The sequence below is a fragment of the Haemorhous mexicanus genome, chromosome 6 (assembly GCF_027477595.1).
Source record: "Haemorhous mexicanus isolate bHaeMex1 chromosome 6, bHaeMex1.pri, whole genome shotgun sequence".
Taxonomy (NCBI): Eukaryota; Metazoa; Chordata; class Aves; order Passeriformes; family Fringillidae; genus Haemorhous; species Haemorhous mexicanus.
The window spans coordinates 54,553,551-54,575,222 of record NC_082346.1 but is presented as its reverse complement, the minus strand read 5'-3'; the positions used below and the strand labels follow the sequence as shown (position 1 = coordinate 54,575,222).

The 21,672-nt window shown below is 41.1% G+C and overlaps 1 protein-coding gene across 1 annotated transcript in view; it reads left to right on the top strand.

The window, feature by feature from the left end:
- The window catches only part of BEGAIN (brain enriched guanylate kinase associated), a 149,463-nt gene that overhangs the window by 33,209 nt on the left and 94,582 nt on the right, over positions 1-21,672 (top strand). The window contains exon 2 of the mRNA XM_059848189.1: positions 3,373-3,401. Coding sequence (XP_059704172.1) covers positions 3,373-3,401 — 29 coding nt within the window. The remainder of the gene's footprint in view (positions 1-3,372; positions 3,402-21,672) is intronic.

Here is a 21,672-nt window from a genome sequence, read left to right as displayed (position 1 = left end):
TCAAACCTCAGCATTTCAAGTCTCAGTATTTTAAATAAAGAGACTGTATATAGAAATGTAGCCTATTGAGTTACTCAGACCAAACTTTTCAGTAAAATCAAAAATTGTTATTTTTAGACCAATTAAATAAATTCTTTAGTCATACTGCATTGATATTGTAAAAAATCCCATGTAAATAAATCACATCTGATATTTTTATAATTAAAGGTAATTACTGATCTTAATTTAAAATATTTAATTAAAAAATCAGACAGCTTCAATCACTGCTCAGTTTAGGCATCAAGAATCACTTGAAATGAATCAACACACTAGCAACAACAATTTATGGATGACTTACCATTAAGGACATTCTTACACCAGCCTTCACTTCAGTCTATCTGCTTGAAATAGGTCCCATAAGACTTTAAGGACAAGATTTGTCCTCAAAGTGGCCAATTCAGAGCCGTTTAGACTATATTTTTGAATCAATTCAGTAAGATGTTTCAGACAGGAGCCTTCATAGACAGCAGTGGGAGGATGATGCAACCTCTAAACTTCCACAGGCTAAATCAATGGCAGGGATCTGGCTAGGAGCAGCAATTTTGCCTTAGTAAAAATGTCACCTTGTAATTACAGAGCTTTTTCAGAAAACCACACACTTTCAAAATAGTTGTGAGTTGTTAAGGCTTTTTTTTTTTTTGGGGGGGGGGAAGAAAAAAAAAAGAAAAAAATTAAATGTGGAGAAGGGGAGGAAATGGAAGAAGAAGAAAAAGGAAAAACAGGGATAGAAAATTACTTTTCTAAGGGACACAGCTGTCTGAGAAAATAAACTGCTTGGGATGAAAGCTATGTTTCTACAGATGCTCCTGTCTTTGTTTCACCACTTCTCCTATCTGTTACATTCATTTGACTCCCTAGGCTGAAAGCTAGGGCAATCTGCTGAAGAACATCCAGGCTCTAGTCCTGTCCTGTGCTCCTATTTATTTACTGGAAGTGGATCCCTGTCTAAAGATGTAAAGGAGCATTGCAGTGCTGCAGCCCAGAGGGGCTCCTGACCTGGGGCAGAGCATCCTCCTTGGGGAGGATTGATCTGACCCCAAAGTTTCCACATCAGAGGGGAGACATCCCTTTACTGCACAACCTGCCAGGGAAAGGCAGAGTAGAACATCCTCAATGGTCTGTAGGAAAAATGGCCATATTACATGGAGCAAAGAGCTTTCACTGTGAGGAGGTGAAAAACCCAGCCCTACCAGGAAAAAAAAAAAAGAAAAGTATTGCAACTTGGTTTAGTTTTCTTGTTTGAATTGGTGTTAGGCATTTGCTGTGCTTTTTTCTCCCTACTAATTTCCTGTCAGGATTGGCAGCCAATGACTCACTTGCATTCACAGATGAATATCACCAAAACATTAGTCTACAGCTCCTCTTCTCAATACTTTGATTTAATCACACAAAGCAACCCCCACACTGACCCCAGGAGTACAGCATTATTCAAAGCACTAGGCAAAAGCAAGGCCAGGTATCTTCCCTTGATGTCTGCAGATATTGCCACAATAGAAGCTCTGAAATCAGATATCCTAAGTACCCTGTCTTCACAGCGACTCCCAGAGTTCAAGGCAAAGAAGTAGCAAGAAGCCATGCAAATGAACTGTCATCTCCCCAAAAATTAAAGGAACATGATGAGCAGGGCAGTGTTGGAGAGTTCATGTCTGGAGAGCCAAGCTGGCAAGCCAGTGGGTCTGCCAGTAGATTCTCATGCCCGGGGAGAAAGCCTCTGTGGTTCATTTTCTGATCAGCAATGTTGAATCTATTTCCTGTGTACTACAGAACATGCAGGATTCAATGGGTGGACACAAATTAGAGAAAGCAATTATGGGTCTTTAGGTTCCATTTTTAATCTCAAGATTCCACACACAACCTTGTAGTTCCAACACAGCAGGTATGTAATACATGCTTATATAGCAAGGACCATGTAAACAAGCATTACATATATTACTGAGAAACTGAGGAGGGTTTTTCCTGCAGCTGGCTTCCTGCCTACCAAGTCATAGTGAATAGCTAAAATCCTTAATGTTTGACATCAGAAACTGCCGTGCAAACACCAACCTGACTGACAACTTCTCTAATGGGCAAATCAAAAGTAAATGAGAAAAAGGGAAGACAAGTGACCCAATGAAGAACCAACAATTTGTCATTTGGGATGTTTTATTAGGCAGTTTGACAAATTTCCTGCTGGTTAACTGATTAAATTTACATTCTCTATTTTTAATCTTTAATTTATTTCATACTCAAATATGATTGTTCACCGTTAATCAATAAGGTTTAAAGTGCTCATGATTAATGGCCAATGCTTTCAGTATAAATAAGAGATTCTGTGATGCTGGGATTTATCTGGCTCTAGAGATTGCAGGATGGCTCTGAGTGCTCATTCCTTAGTTACAATAAAGCGGGACTGGGAGAATTGATGAGATTCTGTGCCAGTGCTGTGCTAAAATGAAATGGGAGCAGCTATTTAGGATCTGCACGAGACAATGACAAAAAAAGCAACCAAAGGGTTAACAAGACTATGCTAACAAGTAATGCTGGAGAAATTAATGAGTCTCCGTGCTATAGGCAAGCAGGAATTTACAGTATCTATAGGGTAAAAAGAGCCTAGGCAGGGTAATGCCATGACCAGGTACGTCCGTGCGGGCTCCGTGAGGATGTGGGAGAGCCTCTCGGTCCGTGGCAGAGCCGAGCCGCGGGCCGGGGGTGACGGGAGCTGCAGGCGGGGCAGCGGCAGCCAAGGGGTTAACCGGCCGCCTCCGTGTATTGAGATGCTAATTGTCAAGATAGTGTATTACTTGAGGAAAGTAATTTGATTACTCGAAACTCCCACGAAGGAGGCAAGCTGGTGTCCTTCCATCTGTCGGGCTCAGCGAAAGATGATGAATTGAGCTCCGAATTCACGTGTGATGAAGTCACTGTCAATCCCCGCCAGCCCAGCCCGCTGCCATGCCCACCGCACCGAGGGTAGCACCGCAATTCAACTTTCCCTGGGAAACCCGGGAGGCTCAGTAACCTGTTACTTGCCGCTGCTTGCTTTTGGCTTGCTTTTTTTTTTTTTTTTTTTCCATTTTCTTCTTCTTTTTTTCCCCTCCCCATTTTCTGCCTCAGCGCTACAACTGAGTCATTCCGGTGCCCATGGCTCGTGGGTACACCGGGCTCCCGCTGCGCTCGGCTCCGCTCCCCACTTCGGCTGCCGCTGCTATTCTCGGCTGATGCAGATGTGGGGCTCGCTCGCCGGCGCTCTGTAGCCACTTGCCGAGAAGCATTCGGAAAGCCTTAACTATGCATAAATCTGCGGAGTGAATGTTTTCTTTCATTCACTTGCTCCTATTATTTGATTTCTTGTAGGCCTCTGCGGCAGAAATGGAGAAAATAAGGTAAGTGAGACAGTTTATTTACATCTCATTATCGAGAAGAAGTGTTCTGTTGCACAATGCACAATACAGGCTCTTGGAAAATATTTTGCTTAATACGATCAGAGTAGAATACTGGATTGCATGATGATGCAAGGCAAGCTGTGCTTTAGAGACAAAAGAAAAGGAATGTGGTTATTCTAGTAAATCTGTTTTGCAGGGATGTCAATTCAGAAAGCATGTTTTACACACAAACATGTTTTATTGCCAGATGCAGAGCATATTTGATTATATAAATGTTGTAGCCACTTGTCCATTTACTGCAAGAGCCTGCCATTCCATTTAATGAGGAAAGTGGATCAATAATTCATGAAAAAGCTGAAGAAAATATAGGCTTGACTTCAAAGCATCTAATTAATGTGGTTTGTTTCAATATAGCACTGTAGCATCGGTGTTCGATTTCTGTTTTATATTGTATACCAGCCAGATAAATCTTGTCTCCTCTGTGTTTAAAATGTTGTCATACTGTACCAGTTTCTCAGCACATCTCTCTGCTTTAAGCAAAAGGAGATGGGTTTTATAAGTTTTCCATCTCATGTCCTAGTGCAAGTCTGCTTTGGGGGCTATTGCTTTTGTGTATGTTGTTGAGAAAGAAAAAGAAAGAAGAAAGCATTCTAGCTCTTTTTAACAAATGAATTAAAAATTAGTAAAACCTTTTCTACTAACACATTATCAAAGTGATTGGTAAGAGATTCACTTTTTACTACCCTTTAAATACTTTATGGAACTTCTTTTCATAATCAAATACACTGGCCATGATCTTACTTGGTTTTATTGGACAAGCCTAAATTCCTTCTCTGAATCTGGTAACTCTGGTTAGTGACAACTCTTGTCCAAGAAAAACTTTTTAGATTCCTTCAGTTTGGAATGGCTATCCTTAGTTATTAGAAATGCAGAAAAGTTCTGAAATTCAAGAAATAGCTGGGCAAATGCAAAGCAACAGAAAATTGATCAAGTGTTTAATGAATTCTGGGCTGGAAACAGAATCCTGATTTTCTCTTGAGGCAAAGGAGGTTTAAGTCTCTTACAGTGGACATGAAGCTGCATGTCCAAAAGTTACTAAGAATGTATTTTTAAAGCACTTATACACTTTTGTAGAGCCCCATGGCAACAGAAGTACTGTAACTTTTGGGCTGAAAGAAAAACACTGTGCAATCTATTATGGATTTTCATGTATTTAAGTACTATAACGTTAAAGCTGTGAGTTTTTCCTGAGTAATGCCTGAGAAAGTGCCTCAGTATGTGGACTGGTGTCTAATAAAAATTCCAATCACCTATAGTGTATGCACACTTCTGTCATGAATGACTCTCTTGGAAGATGCAAGTGAATATATATTTACACCTTTGCTGGACAAGCATGTGTGCACAAATGCAGTCTAATCCCTCTAATACTTTTCTGAGCATGCCTTGGCCTCTGCTTTCAGTCTTGCCTCTTTTGTAATAATGAGCTGCAGAGCCCAGGAGAATGAGCAGAATGTAGTGAAAAAAAACCCAAGAATTTTTTATAATGAGAATAAACATTCATAAAGTTCCATTTTCCAAACACCACAATTTTGCAGCTGTCAGTCTTTACCTCAGTACTCCCTGAGTACTGCACAGATGGAGAAGTCCACCCTGCCCCACTGAAATGAAGCTATTAACTCCACAAAGAGAAGGGTCAGGCTCTCCCAGGAGTTTGTTAAAGAAATTTTCTGTTAAAGATTCTTGTGTGCAAAAGTTGATGCTGGCAGAGGTTTGTCCCCATCAGCCCTGCAGGTGCAAGGCCAGTTCCAGAGCTCCCTGTGCTCCCAAGCAGAGCAGCAAGCCAGGCTGAGGAGCTCCAGCAGGACCCCATGCAGAAGCTGCACTGCTCCATCCCAAACTTTTCCAGGCTCCCTGTCTCATCCCCTTGGATGCAAACTGACAGAATCCTTGGCAGTTTAGGGAAACTATCTGGAGTCCTTATCTTGAATAGCTGGTAAACTCACAGCCTGGAGAGATTAGATTTTTTCTAAACTTATCAAAATGTGGTACCCAGGTAAAAAACAAATTACCCTGTGTTTTAACCCCAGTGGCTTCAGAGAGGTCATGAAGAGAGATAACCTGAAGCTAGGAGAAGAAAGAAAGAAACGAGAGCAAAATGGCAGGCTGGGAGCAAAGAGGTATTTTTTGTTGTATGCAGAAACCAGCGTAACCTAGGAAAGCCATTCCCACATGATACTTCATTGTGCTCTGCCCTATCTCCTGTGCCCAGCTCCTTCCCCACTCTTTTTGGCTACCAGTTGAGGATGTGCCATTCCACATCAGCTGGGATGTGTTGGCTCAAGGACTAGAGGGTGAGCCCACACCAGTGGAGTTGGGGTGCATAGGGCATACAAGGCTCCTGCAAAAGAGGGATGAGAAAGGGGTTCTGTAATGAGCAAAAAGGAAAAAACCTTGTTAGAGAACAGGACAACAGGAGCAAAGTGCAAAACCACAGGACAGTGAAGCCAGGTTGAAAACTCTCAGGGTCAGAGTGATAAAGGTTTGCATTGCAAAGTGGTCTTCAAAGGAAGAAAGTCTTTTAAATAAGAACAGATGAAAGTCCTTGAGAGCCCACAGGGCCAAATATTTTATCAAGCCACCTCTGTAAGTCTTTGGGTGAACTTTGTACATCCCCCAGCCCAGGAGAATGGGGATCCATCTGAGGCATCCCCAAGGACTGGGGCAGCCAGGCCCATTCAGAGAGAGGGGTAAATGCAGGAGCCTGAAAAATTGGTCCACTGATAGCCTGTGCTTTGTTCAGCCATAAAATTCATTGGGCCAGGCAGCACAAGCAACAGTGCAAACTAATACAAGTCTGATTGTCACATTCCTTCACTGAGAATCTGTCCAGAGCAATGTGATTCGTCTCACATAAGGCAGCAATAATTCCCCTTGCAGACTCAGGAGCTGCTGTGACCTGCCAAGTCACATGCTGTCCTTTGCAGCAGGGGCTAGCTGTCACAGAGCTATGTGTGGAAGGAGAAGTAGGAAGCAGGGGTGGGAGGTTGTCAGTATTTAGCCTGACACAGGGACACCCTCCTCTAGAAGCAGAAACATGCTATTTTGTGCTAAAACTTTGACTGAAAAGAATCAGCTTTTGCAATGAAGTCTTCTCACTGTAAATGATTCTTAGCAGTACAGTGTTTATTATATTTCAAGGTACCAATATATTAGGCAGGAGTAAGGCTAACTACTAATCACAAACCTCTTGAGGATCTGCACTTATGTAGGTTGGCTGTGTATGGTTATAGAGTCATTTTAAGCATTAATTACTTCTGATTCCAACCTTTTAAACACAGTTTTTTGGATCTGGTTCTTTTTCCTGTCTATAAACAAGGACTGAAAATCTTAGTTAATAAAGTGAATTTCAAATGTACCTATACTGTCTTACTTTGACTCAGCAGTGTGCTATCTTTGGTGCATATCTGCAAGAGAAGAACAAGCCTTCCAAGCCTGAGGCCTTGTATGTCTGTGGTGGCTGGCACATAAAATTCCCAGTAGACTGGAAAGTACTCCTCTAACTCAGATTGAGCCCATAGAATGGTTAAAAATTGCAAATGAAAGACCAGTTCCACTGCAACTCCAGTACAGACTTCTGGCTACTTTTCCTTTGCTTCCATTCCATTCTGCTTGAAATACAGGCTGTAATAGTCAAACTTTCTGAGTGAGGATGATGTAAGGATTGGCAAAACAGATCTCTAGAAATACTTTATACACAAATATTGATCAGCTTCTTAGCTTCCTTACACTGAAGAGTATGTCATTCCACAGGAAATGTCACTTAAAGAGACAGATATCGTTCAATAAAAGCTTTTTTTTTTTTTTTTATACTCTCCTAAAATTTCAGTGACAATTCAGAAACTCTATAAATCAATATTCTTAGTTCTAAGCTTTCAAGCTCCACAACAGGCTGAACAGTATATCTAAAAGTACACAAAAGAGGAAACATCATCACCATGACCAGCTGCCAGGCTCACAGTGCCTCCAAAGAAGCTGTTTCCACTTTACAGTATAATCATGGTATTCCTCAACTGAGGACTACTTTATTTTAGTAGCATCAGTAGGGGCACTTTACTAATTACCCAGGGATCTCTGATAAAAGTGTCTCAAGGAACCTGTGAGGTACCATCTTCCTTTCACTGTAGTCCTTGTTTCAGAACATATGAAAGCAAAGTGGTTTGTTTTGCACACACAGCTGGTAGTAAGTCAGCAGCTTGATCCAAGTCTCTTGAATTTTTAGACTTGGACTTTTCTCAAGCATGTTTGAGTTCATCTGTGGTAAGGAAGGAATATGGGTTTCTTCAAAAGGAACATCAGAGGCACATGCAGTTCTAGGGAAAAGCCTCTGCCATGGTTTACAGGAAATGTAAATACTTTCCTGAATGCCCACCTGATCATGCTGCCTTCCTTGCACTTGGTATAAATATAGCTCTCTTCATATGCTAATGAACACACTGCAATTTCCTGCCATCCCCACCTTGTCCTTATTCCTCTCTCAGCCTGTATCTACATTAATTTTACCACATACTTGAACGCAATGGGAGGATATTTTTTTCCCAGAAAGTTAACCAACAGACATGGTTTACTTTGCCCTAGGTCTGGTCTTCACATCCACAGCTGATATGCTGGGAGCCACTGCCTTGTACAGAAGCAAAATGCCACAGGACAGCAGCAGGGCTCTGCAAGAAGCAGCTCCACCATCTGCTCAGCAGTGTCTTCAGGCTCTAGTTGATGCTGGGATATGGAACCCCAGCTGTGGACACAAGCAAAGAGATGGAACAGGGCAAGCTCAGAAGAAATAGAGCATAGGGAAATGCTAGCAGGAAAGGGCCATGAGTTCAGGGTCACTAGAGGTGATGGTAAAAAAGTCATCAAGCTGGGTGAATTGTGGGTGCATTTTGAAAGATGGAGAAGAAAAGGAAAAGGATAAAAAAAGCTGCCTAACATATATTCAAACAGGTAAACCAGATTTTCATTTTCCCTCTGTTTTGGAAGCTGTTTTTATCTGCCAGGCAGTCCCAGCAGCAGTGACAGCCCTGCCGTGCTGTTTTCAGCACATCTGGTTTGTTCCTGCTGCCATCCAGGGTGTGACTGTAGCTAAAGCACATGTCTCTCTCTCTCCCCCCGAGACTACACTCAGCTTTGAGTTTGGAGGTTGTCAAACATAGCAATGGGAGCAATGGACCCACACAGATACAGTCACAGCCCCCAGGGAAGCTACAGCCCTGCAACTGGGATTGGCTGAGACACAGGGCCCTGCTGATCTACCTATTCCAGTCCCTCTGAGAATTTTGTTAGTGCTGTCAGAGGAACAGTGTGCTTGTGCAGCTTATCACACCTAATTTCCACTGTTACTATTCCCTGTGCTAGTCAGTCAAACCAGCACCAGTTCAGCTGAGGGAGGAGTGTTGTTGCTATGCTGTGCTACAATCCTGTGCCCTGAGCTTCTGTCTGCTGCTTGGAAGAATGATCTAAAAGGCAGTGATGTCAGTATGGAAGGAACCATCCCCATCAGCTGATGTAACAATTGTTGTGTTATAGCATTCTTTAGTTCTAGGTAAATAGTGAGTGAAGCAAAAGCATCCACCAAACAAGGAACATGACAGAAACAGAGGGCAGAACAGATTCAAGTTGAATGAAACCAGGTAGAGTTGTGTAAAGTGGCCTCCAGGGACAAGTGGGAGATGAGCAAACATCTGAAGAGACCAAGGAAGTAGGTAGGAGTAGATGAGCCATGCCATCAGCCAGGAGCTGCAGTGAGTCATGGGGAAGAGGCTGGACCTCAGTGATGCCTAGCTTACAAATAATGATCTGCCTACCCCTTTCTTGCAAGGCAAAATGCATCACTGAGCAATGCCATGAGCTTCTCAGAAAAGAAAAATAAATAAAGGAAGGCATTTCAGACAGATATTTAAGAAAAAATAAGAAAGAAAATTCAATTTTGTATAGTGCTTGTGATTAGCCCAGAACTTTGTATCATAAGGGGCAGAACTTAGAGAACAGTTTCCTTTTGTTGTTGTAGGGTTCTCCCCCTTCAAGTTCCAAAGACACAATCATCCATGATTCTAAGAAATTCAAAGGTGGGAAAATTGGATGCCTCCCCTTTACTGCTATTAGGCTTCAGTTTATGTAAGCACTTTGACCAAAGCTACTGAGGGGTCTGTGCTGAACACTGAAAGCAGCAACTTGCAAAGCAAACAGTGGCAGCCACTGCAGCAGTAACAAAACCACCTTATAAGATGAGGAATATAAGAGGTTTCATGCTATGAACCCCAGATAGTTCAAGGACAGTACAGTTTGTGAACTGCACTTAAGTGTGCTCTGTGGTGAAATCAAGTAGAATTTGAATGCTTGCTGCTGCTACAGCTCACAGACTGATGAAAGAAAGGAGATAACTTGTCTGCAACACTTTATTACTGGCTTTTTGCAATTTCCAGCTCTGCTGCTGCTGGCATGGCTTAGGCAATTTAATTTACCAACCAATTCTTGATTTACACACAAGTGACTTTAGAATGCATTCAAATAAAACCTGTATCACCACATTTGATGCAGTGTTCTCTAAAAATCAAAAGCATCTGAAGTATATCAAAACTATTAAGCTTTTCATATTAACAATTGAAAAGACTGAATTGTCTTTATGTTTTAGTGATGATCTAAAGCCAGCTTAGCATGAAGTACAATGTGCTGAAAAACAGACAGTAGACAGTGAGGTGTAACCACGCTTTTTGGAATTCAAGAATGTGAGGATTGTATAATACACAGAGCCCTCCAGCAGAACAGCAGGATCATAAGTGCCTGTAGCTCCTTGAAGGATTTCTCTGGTGTGTGATTGCCCTGCTGCTGGTGTGAACTGCACAACTGTTGTTATTCAACTCTTCCAGGAGGAATAAGTTCTGCCTCACTGAACAGTGTAGAGCCACTGCTCATTTCTTGGTTTGTAGTAATGTTTGTACTGGCATAAAAGTGAGGGCCTCCATGTCACATGCAGCTCTATCATTCCCCAAAGCATGACATTCTTCATATATGCATTTTTTAAGCTCTGAAAGTCATGGAAAAATCATGAGCTCACCCAACTGTCACCATGCCAGCAAAACCAAAATTGAGAAGTTGTGTTCAAGAGAACATATACACACAACTCATGCAGCAGACCTGCATCTCAGAGGGCAAGCAGTATTTGAGGAGCATGCTGGCAAAGCAGTGGCTGGCTGACTTACATGACATACTAGGACATCATGACTGCACAAATGCCATTTCAGCTGTCCAGAGCAAAATGCAAATTTTTACCACCTGACCTTGATTTTTCCCATTTTCCAAAGAAGGAGAAGACAGAGGAGGAGGATGTCACAGAAGAAAAGAGGAGCTTCAATATTTTTTGGGAATACTGAGCTCTTCAGGGAGTCACTGCTGCTCTACAAAGACCCTCATGTTCACAAGAAACTCTCCTGACTCAGCAGCTCCAAATTGCTGCCTGCTGTTCAAGACCAGTTTCATATCCATGTCAGAGCAAAGGGCCTTAACTCTGAAGCTTCCATACAAATCAGGTCAAGCAAATAGCTCATTTTATGTTTCTGTTAGCTATAACTGCAACTTAGATAGAAGGATCAGTTTAAGAAACTGATTTATTTTTAAGATATTCCAAGAACTATACTGGAATTCCCATCAATGAATGGCTACTTAATCTTTTCCCTTCATACCACCCAAGAGCTTGTTCTTGCAGCAGGCAAGAAGAGGAAAGGTAAATTGAAGAGGAAATCAATCAGCACTCCTTTTTTCTGTGCTTTCTAGTTTTAGAAGTGTTAAATCTTTCTGCCACTATTTAACTCAGGTATGCTGGCTTAACCAAGGTATTGCACAAATTAACACAGTTTTCAATGCTTCACCTGTACAGAGTACTCTACAGATAAAAAAAAGAAATTGCCTATGTATCTGCATAATTGGTCTTACTGCTAAGAAGTTCTACAGATGTAAGTGCTTGAAATTACATTTAAGTAGCTCTAAATGTGTGGCATGTGACTTTGCACATGCATGTTTAACTAAGTTTGTAACTGCTGGGTGACTTGCCCTTTGAGACACGATTTCCTCTTTTTATGAAGCCTATCTCTGTCCTGTAACAAGGAAGAAGTATTTCCAAGGAGTTAATCAGAAACAGTCCAGACCAAGGTGTACCAAGATTTAGAGCAGATCCGTGAGTGGCTAAAAAATAAAATTTTTGTAGCTCTGCCCGATATTCTTATCATTTCAGTATGAAACTAGTAACAAGGTACATTCATGGACAGAAACTCATCCTTAATGAGGAGGAAAGTGCTGTTTTCTATAGGGAAATTGAATTTTTGAGGCTACATTCAAGCAGTCTATAGCACTGAAACAGTTCTGTTCAAATTCAAAATAAACTGTATGTTTATTTTTGACTCTCAGCTTATGAATAAAAATGATGCTTTTATTTGTATTTGCATTCAGATTTAGATTGATAAGAGACCAAGAAATAATGAAGGAAAGATTGAGTCAAATACTCTGAAGACTGGGTAAAAATGAGAAAAACAGCAAACTAGCCCAAAGCAATGCAAGCAGAGTGATGAAAGACAGAGCAGCAATAATATTTAAGTAATTACTTAGAGCAACATCATACCTCAACACACAGAAAAATTTGATTGACCCCGTCACAAAACTGACCAGGAAGTTTTTACACGTTCCCAAATGATCCTCTGTCCTACTTCTTCCCAGTGCTGAATTCAAAGACAGGCTGTTGCTAAAAGGGGTGCATGACTGGCCTGGGTGATTTTTGTCCAAATCTGCACAGCAGCTGGCCCTCAAATCCCACATTGCCATCTCTTTGCAGCCCTGCAAACACAGCTCCGGGCAGAGCCACACAGTGAAGGAAGCATCAGCCACATCAGCAGTGTGACCCTGACAAGTCTGAAGCTCTCCAGTTCCACTTCAGTTCTGAGCCTTCACAAGCCTTTTGAAACAGAAATACATTTCCTGGCTTATCCCTGTCCCTACTGCACTGATGTCACCCAGTGCAATGGGCATCAGGGGCAGGTTTCCAGGTAGATTTTCAGCCCATACTTCAAAATGTAGTCTAGAACAGCCCAGTTAATTCCAGTCTTTGCTCTGGAGCCCCTACATATCTGACAAGCTTGCAGATGTCCCCAGGTAAATAGGGCTGATGAAGGTAATGAGAATGATGGAATTTTGTGTTTTCTCACTTGTGGAAGGCAAAACAGTACCCTTGCTCTGCAGCTGGAACCACTGCAGCCCCCTTGCTGAAATGACATTCCCAGGAGTGAAACCTTCCCAAAGCATATTTTCATGGCTGGTCCTGTTTTATTTCTTCACGAGATGCTGACAGTGTCTTGTCTTTGCATCAAATGCTCTTTATTAAACTCTTTCACTCCAGAAGACACCAAGAGCAGGAAGCCTCTAGGAGATGCACAGCAGACCACAGTTCCCTGTGAAGGAAGGAGCAAGAGTCTTGGCTCTTCCATGAAGAAGGTTAATTAGTCCTTTGTATAACTCAAGGGGTAGCTCTGGCAACAAACCATATGAGCAGGAGATGGAAGAAATGAGTCATAGGTAGAGGAGACTGACGTGAGTTTCTTTGGGCCAAATTTAGCTGACCTATACTGTTTAGCAACAAAGCAACTTCCCTCCCTCCCCGCCCCACTTCCCTCCTTCTCAATTTACAAGAGAAATCAACCTAAAAGTCATGATATTTTTTTTCTGAAAAACTAAAAATACATTAAATTATAGCACTAAACAGGTACTCTGCAAACAAATGTCAGTTCAGAGGACTAAGGCTGTCTTTTCTACTGCATATGATGCCAAAAGTTCTAGATAGTGGTAACTTCTGAAAACAAGAACATTTTTTTTCTCCTCCTTGACAAAGCTGCTGATGCAGAGTTTTACAGTAGCTGTAGACTTCAACTTGCTTTCTTATAACTGTGTTATGCTTTTTAAATTGATAAAGCCTCAGCAGATTTGCTTACTGGAACTGACGGGCTTCACATGCTGTGAGTTTCTGGAGGGTTTTCTTTACAAACTAGAACTGAATATCATCAAAATGTAACAGAAAAAACCTCCAAGAGAGATGTCCCATTAATTCCAGTACACAGTGACTTGGAGCTGTTTGAGAAAAACAGTGTTAATCTAGACAGTTTGGCTCAATATACTTTGCTTTTAAGAACAATTATTTTCATCTAAAACCATTCTTTGTAAATGCAGTGATAACCCTCCCATAGTCCAGTGTGGAAAACGACTTTTATTATAACCTGAGAATGTGAAGCAGATGAGCATCATTTTACTTGGACTCAATGAACATGGAAAGTTTGACTTACAGTTTTGATAGTAAAATTTTAATGAATGCTTTTCAGTAACACAATGTGGACTGGACTTCTCTACTGTGGCTTTGCAGTTACTTTGCATTCTCATCTCCATCCCCCAAAGAGAACTCCAAATCCTAAAACAGTAAAAACAAAGTCTATTAGGATTTTCATCTCAAGGTTCTTACAGCACTGAACTACCAGTTATCATGGCAGGCAGAGCAGACAGTTCTGATCAAATTGCCAGCCTGGATTTGTAGACCATCCCATCTCCTTATTCATCATCTCTGTAGGCACAATATTGGGAAACATCTTGAGATATAAATAGGCATAGATATGGTTGCATGCTGAATTCTAAGTAACTGAATGAATCCATTACTTCATCCTTGGAGGACTCCAATTTTTTCCCAGAACCACAACTCCTTTTTGAGTGTTATCTACCTCATTATGCACAGATTAGTTACATTACACATTGGTTTGCACAGACCACACAGAAGCTGAAGAGTTCACTACTGCTCTGCAGAGAGATTAATGTAAATGGAAAGAGACTCAAGAAAACAACACATTCTTTTTTCTATAAGGCTATGCTATTTACAGGTTTTTTTTACATTTATATAAACAATAAATCACTCACATGATACTCCAGTCATTCATATCCAGAGTGTTTCCAGCTATAAGTCTGCATTCATGCACCCATAGCTGGCATACAGCTGTAGCATGGATTTATAGCACAATTGTGTCCTTATGCTTTTGTTGTGAGCCACTGAATTGGAGACTGGTTAACTACAGCATTCACAATGACAGAAGGCATTGTTATTAACAGCAGAATCAGTAAAATCAACAAAAACTATTATCCCCTTACTAGTGGCATCTCTTTTGTAGAAAGCTCTTAGCTGCATTTTCTATTCTTACCCTGGCTACTTTCTTCAGCACTAGGAATGAGGGCACTGGCTTGCAGAGTCATTGCCAAATTTAAAGGCAATTATGCAGTGAAAAGAGGAAGTATGAGAGGTCAGAGATTGTACCTCTGCTTGAAATGCAGGTGGTGAAGGTGCTGCCATGACTCAGTTGAAAATATGGACTGAGGTCCAGAGATTTGAAGCCTCTGATGGTTTTGCTCTGCAGACACAGGTTGCAGCCACAGTCATTAGGATGCTCTCTGAAGCAATGTCAAAGTTCAAAGGATTTCCTATTTTCATTTTCCTTTTCATTTTTGAGCCCCAAGTCACAAAGTACCATCTCCTCACAGAACACTTGCCACTCTCTTTCCAGAGTAATGAAGAGTTGGAGTTAGAAGCTGGCAATCTTTCATGGGTAATGTGTCAGACTGTATTTTTTCTTCCTAATTTAGTTTAAACATGTTGGTAGACAACATTGAGAAGCTGGGAGCCACTGTCTCTCACAGATGCTTCTATCAAGATGCTGTGGATCCCAAATCCCAGCCCTGTGCTGACCCTGTCAGACTAGCAGGAATCCCCTGATATCTGCAGACCACTGGGAGCCCTTTAGAAGGAAAATTTTATAAATGTGCAGAATACTGCTTCTATTTTTTTCCCCTGACTCACTCATTCTGCATTGCTTGACATTTTAACATATTGCCATATTAACCACCAAAAGTCTGATCTATGAGCATGACTTCAAACGTGTATTTACAAGAGTAGAGATGCAGTGACATATGGACCACCAGCTGGTGAGAAGTAAGAATGGTACTTTGTGGAGCTTGAGTCACTAAGTAAATTTAAAAAAAAAAAAAACAACAAAAACCAAAACATCTCCACAGTCAAAAAGTTAGAGACAAAATCTTGGTTTCTTCAAGCTGGAGTACTTTGAAAGGACAACGGCAACAAGGCCAGTACTGAGAAAGCACAAAATCTGGAGGCATTAAGTAAGCTAGGAATTATGTTGTTTATTATGAGAGGTATATGCAAACAAGATGCTTCCTGCTAAGGCTGTAAGAAATAGTACCACAGAGGGAGTGATGTGAGACAGAAAAAAAGAGTGATGACAGTCTGTTCCTCTGGAACAGGAGGAATAAAAATCACTTTGAGACCGAGGGTGACACTGGGGGAAGTGTCTTTCTTATTGAGGTCATAGCCGCCTACACTCAAATGCCGAAGTCTCCAGCCTTTCTCCCCACCTCTCCTTAGTCTGCTGTGTTTTTCTCATGTGTTTCCCACCCATTTGCCTTCTGGAGGGATTCTCCTCCTGCTCCATAGACAGCTTCACCCTTTCCCTCCCAAAATGTGAAGTCTGCAGAACATTAACCTCTGGTATTTTGCAACCCAGTAGTTTTTAAGAGATTAGTCTCTTATTTAAGTCACCTCAGCTTGAGTGCTTCCAGGAAGTAGTGTGCTCCTTCTCATCATAGTTTTGACCCTCAGACTATTATTTTTCACCATATTACTCCAGAAACAGCTGAAAACTCCATGCCTAAGGACATGCAACTTTAACAGAGATTATTTTTCATCTAACTTCAGAGACTAAGGTTTACCATTCTGCTTGAATGCCAGTCTATTTCATTATCCCTTGAAGCCCAGCTGAGCAGAAACCCAGGTTTCATAGGAGACTTGGGCAGTGTCTGTTTGCAGTGCTGTCACCACTGATCCCCCCAGCCTGTGCTCCTGTGCCTGCCCAGTTGTTCCTTTGGCTTTCTAGAGGGATGCAAGAAGAGGGAGTCTCCTGCAGCTACATCAGTTCAGCTGCAAATCAGAAGCTGTTTTTCAATAACTGGGAACTTTTTGGAGAAAGTATTGAACAAATGAAAAAAAGGCGATTTAGCAAGGGGAAAGATCCATAGATAAACTTTTCTTTTTCTTTTTTTTTTTTTTTTTTTTTTTTTTTTTTTTTTTTTTTTTGTAATGGTGAGGGGAGATAGAGAAGGAAAGGTCTGTTCCTTAAAAAAAAAAAAAAAAATAGAATATTTTCTGGGAACTATTCAATTACCAAAATAATTTTTTTCATGCTGGAGCACCAAACAGCTGAAATGCAGAAGCTGCTGAGGGCACTTACTATAGTAAATTACTGAAATGCTTCTCATGGTTTATTTTGCTGAATTAGGGTACTAAAAGGAGTGTGTTTATTTCACCATTGACTCTTCCACATGTGATTATTTATTATTAGATGCATAAGTACAAATCAGAGAGGAAGGTCAAGTTACCAATGGTTCTCACCAGCAGTACAGCAGTATGGGCTCTGTAAAGGTAGGCACATTGTTTACCTGCATAACAACAGTGATATGAGTGATCATTAGAGTACTTGAACATCAGTCACATTAAAAAAAACCTCTAAACCAGCATGCAAAGCAGTCACACTGTAAATCTTGTATTGGAAATGTAATGTAAAGGAAATAAAAGCCATGCCTTTTTGCCTACCCTTCCCTGAACAAAGAGCAGAAGCTCAGCAGTGAGAGAGAGAAATCTGAAATGATTGCTTTCACTGCGTAGGTTTGTTTGACCAACAAAGGAACTTTCACACTTCTAGATGTCATCCCTCTCTCAAGAACCCTCTGAGGCTCCTGCAAGTATTGCTGCCTTCTTAAAGGCAAGGCTGAGAATGAGTAAGTGACTTCTCCAAGTTCTTTAAGGAGTTTCTGTCAAAGCCAAGAGACCACATACAGGGATATTTTTGTAATAAGATAAAGAGGGCAGAGAACACAGAACAAGAGAGCAAAGCTCTTGCTCCAGGAGCAGAATAACCATTTCTGAAATGAAGAGTTTCAGTCTGCCAAGGAGCAGGGACAAGTTCCAAAGCAGAACATTCCCCAGCCAAATCAAAATATTCAAGGAACTGCATCCTTCTTCCCTGTCTCACAAATTATTTCAAAAAGACTGTTTTTTCTTCTCATTTCCTCTCCACAGCAGAGAACCCTCCTGAGGAAGGATCCAGATACAAAGACTTGGTTTTAAACTTGACCCCAAGTGCGAATAATCCCCACAAAACCAGTGCTACTCATTGCACAGATACAGGCTCCTAACATCACTTACAGGATACTGGATAAGCATCATTGCATATATTCTTGCAAGAAGAGTACTCTTAGCAGTATATTTGAGCTAAACCCACCACCAGTGTGAGCAGACTCAGCTGCATTCAAATCAAAACACTTACTGCTCTTTCTACTGGTAATCTTCAGAATTATTTATTCTGATGTTTTCCTGTGCATTTAAAAAGGTCATCCAATAAGGAATGAAAAGCGGTGTGAGATGAAGGCAATTAGCATGACTTCAGTTTCAGTAGTGGAGATTCCTCCCTCCTCTTTCTGACACCTTTCAACTTCAGGGAGGGAAGCCCAATTCTAGCTACCATTTCTATGCCCTTTTCAGTTTATGGTAATTGCTCTTGTGTAGCATCACAGTACTGGGGCCTCTGCTCTATCCTTCCCCCATTTTGTGCAGGCAGTAGGAGAATTTTCTCTTGATTTATTCTTCTAATAGCTTCAACCATGTCAGAATATTAGAACTGCCTATTATCTAAAGGTTGCTTTGCAAATTCACTTTAAATGAAAATGTAACTTTTCAGTCATTAATGCACGCAAAGAAGTTGTAGTTAAAGGAGGAGATGGATGGTTGGGAAGCTTATCCATTATATTTAAAAGCAAATTATCAGTGACAGAATCTAGGTGAAACAGGCAACAGAAGAAATGAAAAGTCAGATTGAGACATCAATCAAAGAGACTTTCAGATCCCTTTCTTTTTGCAGGGACAACTAAAGCAGGCATTTAGAGGGATGTAGCAAAACAAAGAAAGTCTTCTGCCATGTGGGAAAACTTGAGGCATTCAATCCTGCACCCAGGCAGAAGAGGCAGGAAGCAGAAATGGATATTGGCGGAAACCTGGAGGTGCCATGGGATACACCACACAAACACACTCCTTACAGGTCTGAAATGCAAGGGTTAAAGGAACCAAGAAGGTTGTTTAGTAAGAGGGAACTTTGTATCCATGCTGGAAGCATCTTTGCCAGAAGTTTTTGAAGCAGACTAGTTTAATAAAAATATTTTATTTCTCAAAATCAAAAAAAAAAAAGCAAAAAGATACTGCAAATCTCTCAGAGGGGATTTAGGATTTCAAGGACTGTACGAATGTTACCTTTAACATTTTTAGGCCTCAGTTTTCATCTGTAAAGTGGGAATGGTGGAGAGCTCTTTTTGAGACTAAAAGACAAGATGAAGCAAGGATATAGAAAGGTATGAGGCACCTCCATCAAGTGGTTATATAATTCAAATATACCAGGTGCAGATAGGACAAGAGAGTTTATTGATTAGTAGGGCACCAGAGGAAGATTCAGATCTGCAGATGACTCATTGCATAAGAGTTAATATTTGCTCTTTGATTCTACGTCATTAAAAGCTCATGAGTTACTTTAGTCTTCGTTAGATAAATAAGGCATTGCAGTAGTTTCTGTGTAGTTCTTCACATTTGAAGTGGTACTCTTTGCTTTGACTTGGAAAGAAACTGTGCATTTTACTTTTTCTGACCCTTGCATCTTTTTTCCCATTATCAGAAATGGTGTTTAGACTCTAAGTTCTGCATTATAAACTGCATTCTTGATATGGATCTCCCATATTTAGGTGCTGTGATTGTTCAAAGGACTCTCCAGCTGGGTAGCAGGACTATTTGAGTGCTAATACAGTGATTGTAAAGAATGGGACATCATCTCCCATTTTAGAACATAAATCTTGGCAAGTTTGAATGGAGTATATTCAAATGGGAACAAATGGACATTTTCAGCATGTAATTTGAAACAAAACACTCAGCACTTACATGAATAAGCTCAGCAACTGCAGCACCCCTAGCCCAGTGTCTGAGAGCCTATGGGTGACTGTTCCAAGCCCAAAGCCATCAAGCAGCAGAGGAGAGCACCTGCTCCTGGGGTTCTGCAGTGGGAATCCTGCACTCCAGGTCCCTTTTCTGTAGCTACAGCTTTCAGCTAAGACATTCGCCTCCCTTCCTTCTTTGTCTGGGGCTCCCAGACAGACAACCCCAGCTCCTTATGGCTTCCAAGAGGAAAATTGTACCAGCACTGCATCTATTCGTGTGTCAGGCTTGGGTACATTGTACATGAGTCTGTGTGCTTAGAGACACATCCATTTCCAGCTGCTGAGTCTTCCTAAAATACCCTTTGAAAAGTTCTCCCTAAAATTAATGTTAAGCAGAGCTGCTTACACTTGCAATACCAGAAGTAAGCTGTATCTTTCCAACTGAGAGAGTTAAAAAAAAAAAAAAATTAAAAAAAAAAATCCGTGTGGGGTTGAAAAAAGTGACTTGCAGATCAGGCTGCTTTTCCTCAGAAGTGAGCACCTTGCCTGCTTGTGGCATTTTGCTCTGGCAGAGAAAGTGTCGTGCATCAAATTAAAAGGATATCGAAGGAGACAAGACTGGAATGAGAATGAATAAACACTGCAGCTGCACTGGGAAGACCTATAAAACACACAGGTGGAAGAATTATTGTCTTCTGACCATTCCTGCAGTACACCACTGATGATACTAAAGCACAAAGCCTAAACTGGATTTTCTACTGCAGGCTACAGACATGCCTCCTCCTTAGTCCTGTGTAGTTATATTGAATTCAGAGAAGTTTTACATTAGTGAAAAAAGTAAGGATGCCCAACCTTTCACTGTGCAGCAGCTACTAAAGGCACTGAGAGGACAAGCACACAATGATTTTTTTGATTCTCTTTCTAGTAGTGCCACCATCAATGGATCCACCATAGCTGGATCCCAGCAATCACCTCTGTCATGCAATGGGATGGCCAACTGCACTGAGGTCCCACCATCAGAGAGTTGCCCCCCTTCCTTCAGTAGGAAAAAAGAGCCATAAGCCAGGCAGAAACCATTAATAATGTCAGTGGAGAAACAACTAGCAAGCTAAACACCAGATAAACTCTTTTGGAAGACTGACTCTGTTCAATTAGTCATAAGCTGAACACATTCTCTTGGAGAGGGAACTTTTGATAGAGCTGGGTTTGCTCAACCTGGAAAAGAGAAGGCTCCAGAGAGAAATTTTGCAGCCTTCCAGTAATTAAAGGAGGCTTATAAGAAAGAAGAGGACACACTGTTTAGTAAGATTAATTGTGAGAAGACAAGGATAAATGTTTTCAAGCTATATTTAGGCTAAACAAAATTAAAAGGAGGTTGGTGACATGTTGGCAGAGGTTGCCCAGAGAGGTTGTAGATATCACATCCATGGAAACATTCAAAGTCAGGTTGGATGGGACTCTGAACAAACTGATGTAGTTGAAGATGTTCCTGCCCATTGCAGGGGCTTTGGTTGCTCTAGATGACCTTTAAATGTCCCATCCCAGCCAAACTTTTCTGAGATTCTATGTCTACACAAAAGGCTAAGCAAGAATTACTGCACTAAAACTTTCCACTAGAAGTTGCAAAGCAGCCCCTAAAGTGTGAAATTCTCTAACAGATTCAGTGCTTTGCTATCAAATCCTCTCCCCTCTTCTCCAGTTCTCACTAATGATTTTCCCAACAGGCAAAAATTTTGCGGTGCCGCTGGTTGTGGCCTTCTCTAAATGGAACATTTTTCTTGGTGTCCATTTTGGTTGAATTTAAGTCTGGTTGTATCAATGGTCTGAGACCAGACAATAGGAGAGAGGAAGAGTGATGTGGAATGCTTAGAGAGATTATGAGATTCCCATCCTTAAAGATATTCAGCATTTGACTCAGCAAGGCCCGAAGTATCCTGGTCTGACTGAATCTGCTTTGAAAAGAGGTTTGACCACCTGGCCTTCAGAAGTACATTTCAACCTAATTTTTTCTATGATTCTACAGAGTCCCAGTCTAGGTCCTTAATACTCTGAAATTCCCATTGGAAGGAATGGGAGTTTAAAGGACAACATCTGTATCTACTGCACATGTATTTAATTTCAGTATTTTTTTCCTTTTATATGGTTTAATTTGAGGACAGAA